The 17753-nt window shown below is 38.1% G+C and overlaps 2 protein-coding genes across 2 annotated transcripts; one reads left to right on the plus strand and one right to left on the minus strand.

Moving 5' to 3' along the window:
- Positions 1-754: 754 nt before the first annotated feature.
- On the minus strand, positions 755-10449 carry RPS4X (ribosomal protein S4 X-linked). Its single transcript, XM_075184586.1, has 7 exons — positions 10350-10449; positions 9503-9580; positions 8926-9106; positions 7538-7635; positions 6675-6846; positions 5455-5612; positions 755-903 (listed from the first exon to the last, which is right to left on the minus strand). Exons 1-7 carry the CDS (start codon positions 10350-10352, stop codon positions 802-804), a joined length of 792 nt encoding a protein of 263 aa, XP_075040687.1. The 5' UTR covers positions 10353-10449; the 3' UTR covers positions 755-801.
- A 3196-nt stretch (positions 10450-13645) lies between these two features.
- BMP15 (bone morphogenetic protein 15) lies at positions 13646-17433 on the plus strand. Its single transcript, XM_075186048.1, has 2 exons — positions 13646-14317; positions 16036-17433. The coding sequence occupies exons 1-2, from the start codon at positions 14005-14007 to the stop codon at positions 16839-16841; spliced, it is 1119 nt and encodes a 372-aa protein (XP_075042149.1). The 5' UTR covers positions 13646-14004; the 3' UTR covers positions 16842-17433.
- The last annotated feature ends 320 nt before the right edge of the window (positions 17434-17753 follow it).

Below are 17753 nucleotides of genomic sequence, written 5' to 3' on the forward strand. Positions count from 1 at the left end.
CTTAAATGGAACCCGATTTATCTGCATAGTTTTATTTATGTAAAGAGTGAAAGAGGACATATTTATGCCCTGGGCAAAGTAAGTATCCCAGTGGTCAAAAGTACAATATAATCGTATAACTGGCTTAAATTTTTTTTTTTTTTTAAAGAAACATCTGAAAACAAGTGTGAGAGCTATAGAACAGCATCTCTCAGACCTGATCACTGACCGCTAATGTGTAGTTTTAATCACTCATAACAAGCGCACAAGTAATAATTACAAACTGACATTGTAAAATATCCACAGATGGTAGTCATTCTTTCACTTGTGAAGATCTGGAAAACACTGTTATAGCAGTCCTTGAGGACAGGATTTGAGAAAGTGGTCTATAAAAAAAAATAATGGTCAAAATGTTTCATGGCAACATTCGTATTAGACAAGCCTTTTGGACTGTCTCGTCAGTTAAGACCACTACAAAAAAAACACAAACAAATGTTTTAATTTATATCCTAGAACAAATCCAAGTATTGTAGTAGTATGTGATCCAAGCTATGTAGTTTAACTCGGAAATTTAAGTTTTATATTTTAAAGATTTGATATTCAAGAAATTCAACTTTCATGTAAAATTAACATTTTAACAAGGAAATTGTAAAAGGTCTACTTGTCCAATGTTCAACTCAATTTCCAACTGTTATATTTTCCCCAGTAACTCATTTTTATGTATATGGTCAATGTGCAGCATGAAAAAAACCCAAAAAAAACACTGTACAGCAGCTTTTCAGAACAATGTTTTATTTGATAAAGGAAAAGTTTGGTTGGAGTTTAACCACTGGTCTGCTTGGCTGCCAGTCTCTTGTCTCTCTCCTCAGCGATGGTTAGACGGATACCCTTTCCACGTGGCAAGGAAATCCAGGGCTTGTTACCCTATAAATAGAAAACAACCAGATGAGAAAAATACCCAGAGTCTTTAGAGGCATGCTGGAGATAAAAACGCATCATTTGATAAAGGGTTGCAACGTTACATATAAATACATTTATTTTACAAAAACACAGTAAAATATGTGCTATAGATTGTGCAGATATATGCCTGGTCATTGTTACTTTACAACAAAAGAAAAACAAAAAACAAATTGTTCCTTAAATTTACTTAAATATGAAATAACTCCTAATGCAGGGTGGCTCAGTGGTTAGCACTTCTGCCTCACAGCACTGGGGTCATCAGATCGATTCCCAACCATGGCCTTAACTGTGTGGAGTTTGTATGTTCTCCCCGTGTTTGCATGGGTTTCCTCCTGTTTCCTACCACACTCCAAAAACACTAGTTAATTGGCTGCTATTCAAGGGACCCTAGTCTGTGTGTGTGTGTGTGTTAGGGAATTTAGACTGTAAGCTCCAATGGGGCAGGGACTGATGTGGGCGAGTTCTCTGTACAACGCTGCGGAATTAGTGGCGCTATATAAATAGATGATGATGATGTCCAGGAAAAATTACTGCATCACAGGATTATACTTTAAAGTCTGTTTTCAGTTATGTAAAATGTATGCTGCAAAGTTAACGGACCTGACAGCAAGCAAAATTCTGAATGTTTTCCAAATAAAGTGAATTACATCAAGACAACGCCTTGTGTCACTCCCGCTATCAGGAATGCACACACATGTGTATTATACACCCTGCAAACACTGCCAGCAATGAGCTCACATACGTTGTTATACAGCAGACAAGAGGACACTTTCAAATGTGCATTAAGCAGCATCACATTTAAATAAACAGATCACAAAGGAAAAACAACCCTCCCTCTCTATGAAACAAAAATTAAATAGAAATATATATATATATATATATATATATAGAGAGAGATAGAGATATATATATATAGATATATATATATAGATATATATATATAGATATATATAGATAGATATATATATATAGATAGATATAGATATAGATATAGATATAGATATAGATATAGATATAGATATATATATATATATATATATATATATATATATATATATATATATATATATATATATATATAGAGAGAGAGAGAGAGAGAGAGAGAGAGAGAGAGAGAGAGAGAGAGAGAGAGAGAGAGAGAGAGAGAGAGAGAGAGAGAGAGAGAGAGAGAGAGAGAGAGATAGATATAGAGATATATATCGATATACACACACACCAAATACCACTGTCCACACACTTTGAATGCATGACAAGTGGCTGGCTGCATTTTTGGGCCTGCCCGATTTATTGGGGAGATTTCATAGGCATACACCTGCAGCAATATTTGATTAAATTCAAAGAAATTATGTGTGGGGCCAGTGTTATGAATACAGATTAATGCATAGAAGGCACTCTACAATAAATTAAATGGGAGTGTTTAGCAAGTACACAGGTAATGTAAGCTCTCATGGACAGTGCCCTCTATTCTGTTGTCAATACAGGTTTTTTTTTTGTGTTTTTTTTTAACTTAATCATTTATGCTACTTATGTGTTCAAGTATTTGTGAGTTTGCTCACTGTATTAGTTATGTCGTATTTTGATTTGTACGATTGTCCAGTGCTACGGAATCTGTGACACCAAATAATAAAGGGAAGAACAGCAGACTAGACAAATAGGTGGATCTATCCAAGGGTCACTGGGGCTTGTTCGAGCAGTCAGGAAGATGTGAGCGCACACGACAATAGTTTAACTGCATTTATCACTAATATCTAGCCAACTGTACGATATTGTAGACTGTTTTCAACTGCTGACAGTCAGTCATTTGGAAACTTACACCCTATTGGCAATATGTGTTTATTTGTCAAACCATTAGTACACCTTTACTGCTTCTGTATCAAAGATGGTTATTTGAGCCAGACGATGCCAATGAAGTACATTTGACCAAATTCATGTGCAAATGCTAATCCGGTACGGAAACTATATAAAAGCAGACTCTTTGGATGGTCAGTCTCATTGAGATGTGTATGCACAACATGTCAAAGACATTTACAATGATCTCAAAGGCAATTGTTGCTACCAATAAGTCTGGAAAAGGTGATACTGCAAGTTCCAAACAATTAAAATCCCACCAGTCTACAATGCAAGATTTACAAAACATTAAAAGGCTGTTGTCAGTCCTCGTAGGAGTGGATGTCCCAGCAACTTCACCTAAAGATCAGAAAGTAAGATGTTCTGTGAAAACTACAAAGACCTCTGGCAACGGTCAGATGTTAAAAAGTTTATGACTACAGTCAGGAAAAGTTTGAACAAGTACAGCTTCCCTGGAAGGATAAACCTAAGGAAGACCCTTCACACAATAAACATTACATAACTAGCACAATGGCTTAGGATTGCAAAGCTTCATTTGGATCAATGAGACCAAACAGGAGTAGTTTAGTCATAATGCACAACAGCATGTATGGTGAAAACACAAACAGCCATCTCACCACAAGAGCCTCACACGATTAAGCATGGTGGAGAGGTGGATTGTGATTGCTCTGCACTCACAGGACAACTCGCAATTATGAAGTCCACTCTGAGCTGTTTACACCAGCGTATCCTACCGGATAATGTAAGACTATAACCAAAGCTTTGCTGAAAATGGAGCGGTACAATATTCCTAATCATACTAGCAAATCTACAAGTGAATTGCAGAAAAAGAGAATGAATGGACAAGACATAGTCCAGACCTCAAGCGCATTAAGAGAGCTGTGCATAAACAAATTCCCTCAAACATCAGTAACTGAAGTAGTGCTGTGAGGAGGAATAGGCCAAAGTTACCTTACCAGGTTTTACGCATAGAACATTTCCACTTTTAAACTAGTTTGTTAAAGTTCAGTGTTTCCTGTGATCACCCATTTTAATCTCCAGACACATGAACACAAACTAAGCATACATTACCAGTCATTCTATACTTTGAAGAAAGTCTTGAATCTGCTGAAGTATGCACTTTTTATCCGACAATTTATATACTTCACCATTGAAAGTAATTTAAAATAAAAAAGTATTCTGCATCTTAGAGAAAACAAAAACAACAAGATATCATCTTCTCACAATATTTAACACAACTTTGTAGTCTGCACAACTAGATATGCCGACACAAATCTTAAGACAGAGCCCTCTTCAAATTCTAATATAACATTCTTAAAGGTCAAATCGTAGCCACGTAGTCTCGCAATGAATTGAATCAATGCCCCCCCAAATAAATGAACTAACCACTGTTACTTAAAACACACCAGTCACCGGTCCACTAGCTCCAACGCATTGAGAAGTGTAAACTGCCCTAACAATTAGCACTTTATTCTGGCAACCTGACTCCGCTTCCAAGAGATGCCGTCAGGTTGCACTACGCTCAATCATGGGATAGCTTTATCTACATGTCAGTTTTACTGCAATGAGGGCTGGAGGAACCTGTCACAGAGTGACCAAATAATACTGAACAGTTTTAAGTGGACCGACTTTTCCCCGCTTACCATACAATTATTGTGTAACAGGTAGTTGCTTGCATGTCATCAGTCCAATAATGAGTTCTATAGAATTGGCTACATGGTACAGGAATGTTTTAATAATTTTGCTAAATTTATTTAGGGCAACCCGATATACTTCCAGGGCCACACATTACCCTTAATTTCAAGACAACTTCAGCACCTCACATCACTTCTCTCATTGCCCAGACGGTCCAAAATAATAATAATTTATTTATATAGTCCCATTAATTTCCGCAGTGTTGTAAAGAGAACTTGCATCAGTCCCTGCCCCAAGAGAGATTAGTCTAAATTCACCAAAACACACACAAATACAGACAGACTAGGGTCATTTAACCTACTAGTATGTTTTTGGAGTGTGGGAAGAAACCAGAGCAGCCGGAGGAGACCCACGCAAACATGGGGAGAATATACAAATATCCCCTACATGCAACTCAGATCTGCAACTTCATCCAAAATATCTCATGCTCAGACCCCCACACTTGTCACAAAATTACCCCACATGTATTCCAAAACTCCCTCACAGAACTCAGACTGCCCAGCATTAACCTGCAGTCGAGCGCAGAGAAAGTTAGGAAAGGATGTAGTCCAAATTGAACCACACCAACGCCTCCTCCAATTGGCTGTGCTGAATGACCTCCCTGCAATGTGCAGAGATGGTCACATGATAAGGAAGCCAGCGGCACCCATTCACTCTTATTCTCTGCTTGCTGAGAATAAGTGATATCAGGAGCAGCAAGTGAAGGCTCAGCAGGCCTGTAGATCACCACTGATTCAGGGTGTTAATAGCAGCATTGGTTGGATTTGCTTATATACAAAAAATTTTACTTCTTAAAGTTAGGTGCACAATTGCATTCCAGCATTAGTAACGGTCATTTATTGGAATTATTTAATTCCTGCCAATGAAAAGTTTTATGTAAACGAAGGGAGCTATGTAACACTTCATAGGAACTAGAAGTCCATTGAATTGAATGTGCAAGTTAAAATGAAGTATAAAACAAATAGAACTTACTTTGCCGATGACAAAAATGTTGGAGAGCCTGGTGGCAAAGCTGTTGCTGTTCGCATCCTTTACATGAACCACATCAAATGAGCCTGGATGTCTCTCCCTGTTGGTGATGACACCAATACGACCCAAGTTGGCTCCTCCAGTTACCATGCAGAGGTTACCTATAGATGAAGTTTAAAATGCTTCATATGATATAGAATCACAGTAAAGTGCAGTTTATTGCAATTGGGCAGACCAAGTAGTTAGTGATTTGCTTTATAACACCTTACAAAATGAAAATAAGTGACACCTAAAGATATAAATCCTTATTGTAATAAAGTTAAATGCTGAAAAGACCACTGGAAAAGTAAAATTGTTGGAGCATTTGGAAATATAATGATTATGTTTTACTTTGCAAACAGCTAGGAATTGATGCATTAAACCTAAAATACAAGCAGTCTCAAAACTGCTAATAAAACATAGAAGTTCACATTGAGATACAGAACAAGGCATTTCATTCTATTTGCAGTTGCTATACCAGCAGTGGGCAACAGTTGGCCCGCCGATACTTCACCTGCAGCCTCCAATCTATTCAGAAGAGGGACAGTCAATGTTTGTGTCATGTGACCTCCTCTGCACAGAGCAGGGAGGTCATGTGGCATATCCAGAGGAGAGAGTGCACTGTTCTATCCCTCCTTCCTCTGTGCTGCCACTTTGAACACTGAAGGGCCTCCACCTCTATGGTATAGACCAGGCTTGGCTAACATATGGCATTCCAGGTGTTGTGAAACTACAAGTCCCAGCATGCTTTGCCAATATATAGCAGCTTATTGCTGGGAGGGTATGCTGGGATTTGTAGTTTCACAAACACCTGGAGTGCCACATGTTAGCCAAGCCTGGTATAGACCATAACCGCTATACCAAGTAAAGGTTATTCTATAGGCAGTCATTTTCTGCAGCAGGTGACAGAAAAATGTCTGGCTGCATTGTCAGTCTACAGGATTGACAGAAAATAGGCTGCAAAAAAAATTGTATATGATGAAAAGTTCTTCTGCACGCAAACTATAAAGCACTACTAAACAGATCAATGCAGTTGAATGTTGAGCCTTATTCTTTAAACATGCCCACTCCCAACATATAGCCAAATATAAATAATCTTGTGTCCATAAAGAATTAAAGTGAATGTCTACACTCAGGAAAAAGTGCATTATATCTATTCTCATCAACAGAGCCCCCACACTTACCAGTATCAAACTTGATAAATTCTGTAATCTTTCCAGTATCCAGGTCAATCTGAATAGTATCATTGACCTTGATCAGTGGGTCTGGATAGCGGATGGTGCGTGCATCATGGGTCACCAGGTGAGGGATTCCTTTTGTGCCCACCCATGTTTTCCTCACCTTGCACAGTTTGTACTGGGGAAGGTAGAAACATGACAATCTTAGCCATATGTATAAAAAAAAATGCTGCCAAAGGTAATATACAGGATGTACAATTTGGCTAACCATTTCATCACTGTACCACAAGTATACCTATTCCCACTGAGATGATACTAAAAAACATTTCCAGTGAACCAATCCTACCCTGGCTATGTTCACCAAATGTGCATGTGTTGTAACCATCTTTAAGCCATCTAGAAACATTGTTGCCAATTCTAGATTATATTCCTTTCTGTAATGCCAACTTAACAAGTCTATGGACTACATTTATCGTAGCCTTCATGTCTGTCTTTCTAAACTATTTAAAAACAAGCAGGATGAGGATTGCTAGTTACTTTGACAGAATAGCCAGCGCAAGGTTATCCAACATCTCTACAAACATCCTCTTCGGGTAATATTGCAGTATTCTCTTAATGTGGATAATAAATCGCTACTAGATTTAGCCTTGTAGCCTTTGTGTTAAGGATATTAAAATTTTCCTAACCAAAAAACTTGTTTTGTTTGCCTTACAAAAAAGCCTCAAGATGCCACCTAATAATCTATGACCGCCACAGAACATCTTTACAAGTACGACTGGAACAGTTTGCAGTGCTCACTGGCAAGTACTGATGATGTGCTTGACAATCACTGTGCATCATGTTAAACCTGATAGATGGCAGCTGTTTACCTTTGCCTCTTCAGCTGTGATCCTGTGCACTGCAAACCGACCCTTTGTATCATACACCAAACGGAAGTGCTCACCAGTTTTTTCAATGCTAATGACATCTGTAAAGAAAAAAAAAAAAAAAAAAAAAAAAAAAAAAAAAAAATCGACAAGAGGTTGATGCATACAAGTTGCACTTGATTCTTTGCCCTATATAAAAGGTTAATCACAATTCTTTAATTCTTTTGGCCACTTTTGTGCATTATTTAAAAAGTATCAAATTAAGCATACACCATTAAAGCATGCACGGAAGTGATACTTATATTAAAAATGTGAAGATGGAGAGGTAACATGGACTTGAAAAGTAGCCAAGATGTATGGTAGAAGAGGTGCTTGTGAAACTTTGGATAGCATTTGCTTTGATGAATAAACAGGTGTATTGTTTAGTTTGTCAGTTTGATTTACATATGCTCTTCTAAAGAGCATAACAGTAGATATCAGTGCAATGTCATTGATATAAATCAAAGAACATTTGTTTCCAGGAACCTCTGCAGAACATTTTCCCTAACACAGTGGATCCAAAACTTTCTCATTTGAGGCATCCTTGGGGGTCTCCATAATTTTTTGTAAGCACTCATAAGCCAAAATAATTACTAAGTAGTCCCCTGCCTTGCTTACCACCGGTCCTGGCCGCAGCACCCCTGTAATATTGCAGTTTGGAAACCACTGCCCTAGCAGATAAGATTAGGTAAAATGCAAATTAATTTATCTTAGTTTAGGAGCAAGTCACCAGCTAGTGGTCAATCTTTCTAGGTACCAAGATGATTGGGATAGTGCAAAAAAAAAAAAAAGACGACATTTTGATATGATCTGGGGTACTTTCTTAGAAAGCAAATAGTTTGTACTTGGAAAAACAGTTAAGCACACACTTAATGTAACTGAACACTGTAAACCTGTACGGTACTAAAACTAACAAAAAATATTGTATAAAAGGGAGCAAACCGTGTACCAATTAAGATCAACTTGTATCAGAACCACATAAAAACATAGGGGGTGGGGGGGCGGGGGACTTAATTGGCCGTTTTACTGTTAAAAGTAACGCGACCTGTGCATTATTACGGTAATAGTGTGCGTATTTACCGTTATTACGGTAGTTCTAACGCCGACTTTTTGCTTGCAGCTCCCTGGGCTGCGAGCAGAAAGTCGAGTTAACATTAACGTAATAACAGTAATATCTTTAGCTTGGCGGTACTTCGGGGGGGGGGGGGGGGAATTGAATCCCCCCCATTGTTTGAAAGTGCAATAATGGTTTCCTTGACTAAACAAATAAATTAATGAAGCAGTATCTGCATATTTCAAATGTGTGGCTTATATAATAACAAAAATGCTGTAAATTTACACAAAATACTCACCCATGAATCCAGCAGGGTATGTGATGTCTGTGCGGACCTTGCCATCGATCTTAATGAAGCGCTGCATGCAAATCTTCTTAACCTCATCCCCAGTCAAAGCATACTTCAGCCTGTTCCTCAAGAAGATAATCAGGGGCAAACACTCTCTTAGCTTGTGGGGACCAGTGGATGGACGTGGAGCCTACAGAAAACAATTTGTTTAGACAACTTCTGGGAACATTAACTTTAAAGTTACATAGTATTCTAACAGTATGGACAGTGTGAAAAACCAAGAATATTATAAATTAGTATTCCAAGCTGTCTAAGATATTGGAATAATTTACTAACTAAACTATAGTAATATTCAACTACATAGCAAAGTGTCAGATTTAAGATTCCTTTAGACTTATACTTTGTCACCCATAATATGTAAATAATTATTTTGGATTGTTTTGTTTTTTTTTAAACTGTCAATACAGTTACAGACCCAACAAGTAGCAGGGTAGTACATACCTTGCTACTATATACATATAATGGAACCCCAAATTCAAATATTCTCCAAAATGGTCTCCTATGAGTGTATATATCGGATACTCACAAAGACACCAGTCAACTTATCCAGCATCCAGTGTTTGGGAGCTGCAACACGCTTCAAATGCTTCTTGGGTCCGCGAGCCTGTGGAGGCCAGAAAATAAAGTTAAAAGCAAATGTGTATTATAAAGATCAGTTCACTGTATAAAACAAATTCAGGCACTAATGAATTAAATAATAAAAAAAGATAAAATTGGGTGTCTAAGTTATCCGCTGGTGTACATTAACAGGTACTGTACATGACATACATAAATATTTATATTATACACTAAAAATATACAAGGGCAAAAATTCAGTGATTGTTACAACTTATACTAATAGCGAACACACATCACCCACTGTTCTATACAATTCATATGTTAACACATACAGAATACCTGTATTTAACAGAATGGCAACTGCATCAAATTGATAAAACGGCAAAGTCACTACCATGTAGTATTTAGGTAACAAAAAGCCACATCATAGGAGGCTTATATAGCACCACTAAGCATTCTATAGTAGTTATTTAGATAAAGGGTTCTCACCAGTAACAAGACACAACACGTTTATTAAGTATCAGTTTACAGCACAGCATATTAATACATTTCGACTAAAAACTGCTCCGGGACATTCCAATATATTAAAAGGTCAAACCACCTAACCCGGACCCGAGAGGAATGGCGGATTAGATCGCCCCATCTCTAATACTCCCGGTTGTCAGCCTTGGCTGAGTAATACACGTGTAATGAAAATCGGACGGAGATGTGTGAGGTCCCTACACTATTACTGAGCGATTTACAAACCGGGGAACACGGGGAAAACAGAGGATGGTGTCGGATACAATTGTACCGTAACTCAGAACAAGTCTCACCATGGCTGCGTCTGCAAAGGAAAAGACCTCCTGCTTCCGGGACCGAAGGGATAACTGTGCGCCACAGACGACAATAAAGAGGAGACAGAACTTCCGCGTTGTCTATACAGCGTAAAGCCATCTACAGGAATGGAGTGGTACTGCACAATGCCTTATAGTTAGTCACGGTCTATAGTATCTATTTTACATTCTTATATGATCTGCAAAATAATGGAATGAATGCACACCATCCGAAAATTAACTTAATGACCCAAATAAGGTAAAAGATTATAAGAGTCTGTTTCAGTTTGTCCTGTTAATTTTGGTTTATCAAGAAAATCTGAAAAGATAAGTATAAAAGAATCGTGCTAGTTTGCCATTTATAATAATAAGCACTTCCTTACTTGTCAACAGCATAGAGTGTGTATTGCATAATTACCTGTCTGTTTTCAATATGGTCAGAAGTAAGCAATGCAAATGTCATGGAACTACAATTACCAGCAGGCTTGGTAATTGCAACAGGCACATAAAAGAAAGATTATGCTATATAATCGTACAGTTCATGTTTAATTTATAGAGATGTTACTTGTAGTGATGGACATAGCCTGATTAAAGGCCCCAGGCTAACACACCGGTTGCCGCTCCCCCCGTGAACGCGCGCCTCCCGCCCCAATCAATACCTATATTTCTGTATTTATACACAGTGTTCAAAGTGGAAACTTAGAACAGTTTTACAATTAAGGCAGTAGAAGTGGAGATATGGAATACCACAGCCTATCAGCCCACTTCACCACTGTGTGTGTGTTTGTGTGTGTATATAAATATATATATATTTATATATATATGTATATACACAAAATTGTAAAATATTAATTAATACATAAAAACACACAAGGACCTGATTCAGGAAAGGAAATATCCCCAAAAATTGATAAATTGTAACTTTGCACGTGGGCAGAACCATGTTGCATTGGAGGGGGATGTAAATTAAAATGTGGGGACAGGTTTATAGTTAGGGTAGGGCATGTCCTAGATCAACTTTAAATTGTTGTGTAAACATAAAGCTAACAAGTATTCGTGTGCTACATAAAAGAACAGCCAGTATTTAACTTATGTGCAAAGTAATAAACTAATATGCATCCCTTGCATTGTAACATGGTTTTGTCCAGGAGAAAACTTACTAATTTTTTTGACTTACTTTCCTTAATGAATCCCTGCAAACACATTAAAATGTCCCTACAGTAAAATTACACATTCAAAGATAGACAAATGGTGTCGCTCTCTCTTACCCGATCTTGCAGTTTAGACTACCTGATGTTCGCTCTTGCTTGTTCTTGAAGCAATGTTGTCAGTTGGCTTCTGGAACTTTGGGGTCCTGTATTGAAATTGTGCAAAAAATTTATTATAATGCAAAGTGTTAACTAACCCTGAAGGATTCAAACACAACACTCCATTATGACAAAATAAAACTACCCCCTAGTACAGGCACATATAGGCAATAAAATGTATGAAAATGATTTATAGTCATATACTGACATCTACCAACCCCTGTCAGTCAGATAATTAACCCCCCCTTATCCCCCCCACATAGACAATTAATAATAATGATGCCCCTGCAGCCTATCCCCCCCCTTGGAGAATTAATAATAATGATGCCCCGGCAGCCTGCTTTTGACTTTAACTTACCTTGTGGACTACCAGACTGTTCCTTTTCTGTCCTGTGCGACGCTCCGGTGCTCTCTCCTTCTTAACATCTCACGTGACCACACTAAACAGCGCACCGCGCCCGCACTTACGGCAGCTGACAGCTTCTGATTAGCTGTTAGCTGCCGCCTGCTTATTGGAGGATTAAGGTAGGATTTACGGGGGGGGGGCAGACGGGTTGAATCGGTTTTTTTACTTAACCAGCTCTGCGCCCCCCCCCCCCCCCCCCCGACCCAGCGCTGCAGCCTGGTCAGTCTGTTGGCTAATCAGGCCCTGGTGATGGAGCACATCATCTTCAAAAGTAGGCAGCCTGTGTCTCTCCATATGGTGTTGAACTCTAACTCCCAGTATGCCCTGCTAGCAAGCATACTGTACTGTTATAGATTATCACCCCTCCTGTATGTTATATAGTCATGTAATAGGTAAATATTGGGATGATTCTCTATGTATGTTAATGACAAATAAACCCTACTTATAAGCAGAGTGTGTTTTCACTGAATTCTTCCATAACTGTCCAGTGAAACAAATGGGCATGTTTTTCTTCACAGAGACCTTAATATCAATGTATAATTGTCAAGAGTGATATTGAGGTAAAATAAGATATTATAATTAGAGCCAAATAGAACAGAGGCCACAAATTGCCAAATTATCATGAAAAACTGTTAAAAAAAATACTAGTAGGTTAATTGGCTGCTATCTAAATTGACCCTAGTCTCTCTCTCCCTCTTTCTCTCTCTGTCTGTGTGTGTAAGTTAGGGAATTTAGACTGTAAGCTCCAATGGGGCAGGGACTGTTGTGAGTGACTTCTCTGTACAGCGCTGCGGAATCGGTGGCGCTATATAAATAAATGATGATGATGAAGAAATGGTTTCTTGACCATATAACACCAAATCAGTGTCTATGAAATGGGAGTAATATTGTTTTACCAAACAAAAATAACAATGTATCAAGTACTGTTGATAAAACTATTCTTTTGTGTAATGTTCCTTAGGGATTACCTGTGTTTGTGCTTAACCAATACCTCTGTGAATGCAGACCATCATTTCTTTAGCACTTCCTGACCTATACTCGTGCTGTACTGTAAATTTACGTTTATTTTCAACAATATTGTTATGATTTGGGACTGAGACTTTATTTTACCACCCAGACCCTTCTGTCTAAATAGTTTTGTATGTTGGTTACATTTAACTGCATGGTGCTGTGTCAGAATTGGGCAACTTGACTGTATAGATGAAACTACAACTCTCATCATGGTCTGTAGCATGCTTGGAGTTATGGTGCAACTTGTTACACAACTTCGCTTTATGTTATATAATCATATTTCGGAATATGGGCTAAATAAATTCATGCAAGAGGGGATAATCCAATGAGGGACTCTACTGCTTTGCTTAAAAAAAACTCAATTTTATTACATGTCTAATAGTTTCATATAAATGGCCTGTTCGCATTATCTCTTCAAGAACATTTTGTCTGCATTTTAATTTCCAAATATCTAACAGACATATATCATATATATATATGTGTAATTGTTCTGATGCTGAAGGGGTTAAGCAGGTGGTTCCTTTCAAGTGCTCCTCAGGAATCTGACTGATTCTATATAAGACAGGACAAGGCTGCACCCACCCACCCTGTGCCTTTAGCTTCTATATCCTGACAATTAACTAGTCTATTGGGTTGGTAAAGGGTAACATAGCTTTTGTTTTTTAATTTTAGATAAATGTTTGATGTCATACCTGTAAACAAAAACAGAGTTTCAGAAGTATCTACTGCTCTTAATATACGTGAACGTTGATTACTTTAAATACTCCTCCCATTTTTAAGTAATGGGTGCACCTGGGTGAGAAAATGTTGATGCCATCAAGATTCATCACTACCTTTCATGATTCTGCTAAGACCTACTTACTATATGCCCCTCCATGAAATTATCTGCTAGGGGCATTTGTCTTATGACACCACATGATAGCTTGTTGCCATGATGCCAGGACCCTACCGAAATGTATTGCTCCTCTGGCTACTTATTGTTGTCTTGCCCCCTGCTATAGGAAGGAAAGGGTTAAGTGCATTGATTAGGTCTCATCCTCTGCCACTGATTCGGACACTGCTGGACCATGGGCCTTTGAAGCCGCGGATGGCAGCAAAACATGATCTCAGTCTACAGCACCTTCGCTTTATGCTGGAATTGTACAAAAGGTCGGCGGATGGAAATGGAAGGCCGAAGATGAGCAAACCAGCTGGAGCTGCAGTGAGGCTTATGAGACCTGTCAGTCAGGCATCTTTTATTATGGGTAAGAGCCTGAGAAAAGTTGATCTAAAACTATATGACTATATTTTTCTTTTGCCTTTGGGAATATGCTCAGTACTTCTCTTGTTATATGGTAGTTTTGTAACCAGAGTTTTATGATTATTATTACTTATGTCTCACTATATGACATGCTTTTCATTTTCTTTTTGTACTTTCAATAAAAACTATATTGCAGTAAAAAAAACTTTATAGTAGAAAGCTATGAACTGCTGAGTAGTTGCCTCATTATATTTGTGAAAGTCTATGGGCCTGTACTCACAAACTGAAAGCACTCTTTCCTTTACAGAATTTGCCTGTTTTGTACAATGCAAGCAGTACTCCGTAACATTAGAGGTACACCATAACAAAAAAAATTCTCCCACCATCTTCCTTAAGGCATGTGCATATGTCTGTTAAAAAAAAAAGCCCACAAAAAAAAAAAATCATGTGCGTTCTTTTAACATAAATCACCATTGTTTTTCTTCAGGCTGCTATTAATGTATTGTGAGTCTGGACTATCTTGGCAACCACTGTCACATGACACATGATGTTGTGAGCAGGGCATGTCCCTCTGTTGCCAAACATTTTTGTTTGCCAAACAAATATTTTGGAAAAGAGATAATAATATCTAGGAAGATGGTTAAGAAAAATGACTCGCATGCTTGCTAATTAAAGAAAATGTGGGATTGCTGTTGTGATATGATAAATGAGATGAATGTGAAATACACCAAAATAGCAGTATGATCCTGTGAGAGCCTACACCAGGTACGTTTACATATTGGAATGTTGGATTGCTTTTCTGTCAACACGGCATATACTACATTTAGAAATATTTTTATGCATTTATCCCAAATGCATTGGTTGGACACCCAATTTTGTAGGGTGTTGACAAGATTCATATACGTGTCAAGATTCACATTTCTGACATTATCCCTGACATTTATATGGCTACCAGGGGTAAGATATTTAATTTGATTTAAACTGCTGGCACCTAATGTTTAAGTAATTCACATTGACATCAATAGTTGCAAATTTCACTTGGCGCCTAAATTTGTGTACATTTTATTGTGCAAATAAGGAGACAGACATAAGCTAGGTATACACTACACAATTTCTCCCTATGCAATGTCCTTAACGATTTTACCAATGACTGGGGGAAAAAACAAGTCCCAATCAGCATGCCTGTCATAGAGATCTATCGACACTGCCGGTTGTAAGTGCATACATACTGCAGAATTTGAACAATGGAGTTCCATTGTGATATTTTTAGGTAATTTTAAAAATCAAATGAAATGATACAATGTGCTTTGGAACGATAATCATTCATCATTGGAGCAAGCACACTAATGCAATATCGGGCCGAGTCGTTTATCATGTCAGTGGCGCAACAATTTGCTAAAAACCCAGTAGTGTGTACCCAGCCATACGGTAGAGGACCCTGCTTGTCAGAGTTTACGTTCTAAAGTGATCAAATGTAAAAAATAAGCGTGGTGGGATCACTGATACAGCGGTCTGCAGGATACAGAGTCCTGGTTGGTCTATATATATATATGATGTGTTCCTCTTGTTAAAGTTTCCCTAATAAAAGTGAATATCAAGGGAGCCAGGCTGTGCCTCATTAGATATGAGGTTGACATGTTAAACTCTTAAGATTGGACAGTTGCAAGTACTTCAATTGTGCCGGTGATGTGAAACCATTTTTTTTTTATTCTGCTCTTCCAGATGGACAATGGCGAATACAAAACCTGACGTTCAATCTTCATAATGTAAAAGTAGAAGAGCTGATGAGGACAATTGTGATGCACCCCCGAGCACTGCGTTTTGGGGAGAATTACTACTTCTGCAAGTTGGATCTTCTGCCAAGTGCTGGTCCCTACTTCAAGACCAGAGTTCACCAAGGAATTTGGATGTGGGCTGAGACAGAAATCACATCTCACATCAAACCACTCGTGGAAAATCCAAACCAAGCTTTACACATTCAACTGATATGTAGGCGTATTGGGAAACAAATCAGAAGACCATTGGCTGTTTCAGCCTCTCACATCCCATTCTTGCTTTTCTACTTCAATCACACTTTTCATAATCCAGCCAAAGAGAAGGAAACTATAGATCCAGAGAAGGATGCGCCAGACAAGCTGATAAGAAGACCACGTCAAGCAGGGACTATTGGCATTAAGCTTCCAAAGATTCCAAACCAAAGTGGACAGTCCAAGAATCATTGCTCTCTACGTCCATTTTGGGTCAGTTTTCACCAGCTAGGATGGGATCACTGGATCATTGCTCCACATAGGTACAATCCTGGATATTGTAAGGGGGACTGCCCCAGACTCCTACATTCAGGGTATAACTCTCCAAATCATGCCATTATTCAGAACTTTATTAATCAGGTAGTGGATGGGAATGTCCCACGTCCTTCTTGTGTCCCTTACTCCTATGGTCCAATCAGTGTTCTTATGATCGAACCAGGAGGAAATATCCTTTATAAAGAATATGAAAATATGATGGCGGAATCTTGCACCTGTCGGTAAAGAAAAAGGGACTTTTCCAGCCGCCAAAGCGGAAAAAAATCAAGCACTTTATAAAGTCACTTTAATTATTTAATCTACTTGGTAAAATGTATGTGTATATATTTGTGTGTTTGTGACATGAGTCAAGTTTCTAGATGTGACTTATGAGCAGGTCTTCCATATGGTCATGTAACCTTATTCCTCTCCCACCCCAAACTGAAAATAAATTCTTTTTTCACTTTTTGTAATTCTATGTACGGATTTAAGTCACTCAAATACACATGCTGACATGTAGAGACTGTGGTTACTGAAAGAAACCAGTAAGAACTATATAACTGAATTTATATAGAAACGGTTAGGGTAAATTATACTATGGTACATACACTGAGCGTTTCAGTGGTACTGGCAGTAATGGAAGTAGTCATTGATTTAATCTATAGCGTAGGTATGGAGATTAGTCAGTCATATGTCATTTGGTAATTCGTTTAATAGACATTGTACAAACTTGAACTGAAAACCCCCAATTTGTGTAGGAGACGGACAGACTTTGTGGTGTTCACTAGGACCTAGTAATATCAAATAGGTTGGTCAAGGCACTATTTCCTAATAAATTGACAGGCTACCTTCTTATGACTTGGTTTCTTCCACAAAATAGCAGCTCACACTGTGAGTAATCTACAAGCCCATTAGTTTAGGGATCATGTATATATCTGACCCACACTTTTCACACAGAACAATCACAAAACAGGGTTGAAATATATTCCTGACTGATCAGAGGAGTAGCCTATATCTAATGTCCTGGTATCCATGAGGACTATTCTATTGGCCATTTTAGTGCTAGATAAGCTAAAATCTAAATACAAAGTGATTCAATGGGAAGGAAGTATTGTGTGTAGGAAAAGATCTGTGATAAATAAAGTATTATTGCATATA

Source organism: Mixophyes fleayi, chromosome 9, assembly GCF_038048845.1.
Source record: "Mixophyes fleayi isolate aMixFle1 chromosome 9, aMixFle1.hap1, whole genome shotgun sequence".
Lineage (NCBI taxonomy): Eukaryota > Metazoa > Chordata > Amphibia > Anura > Limnodynastidae > Mixophyes > Mixophyes fleayi.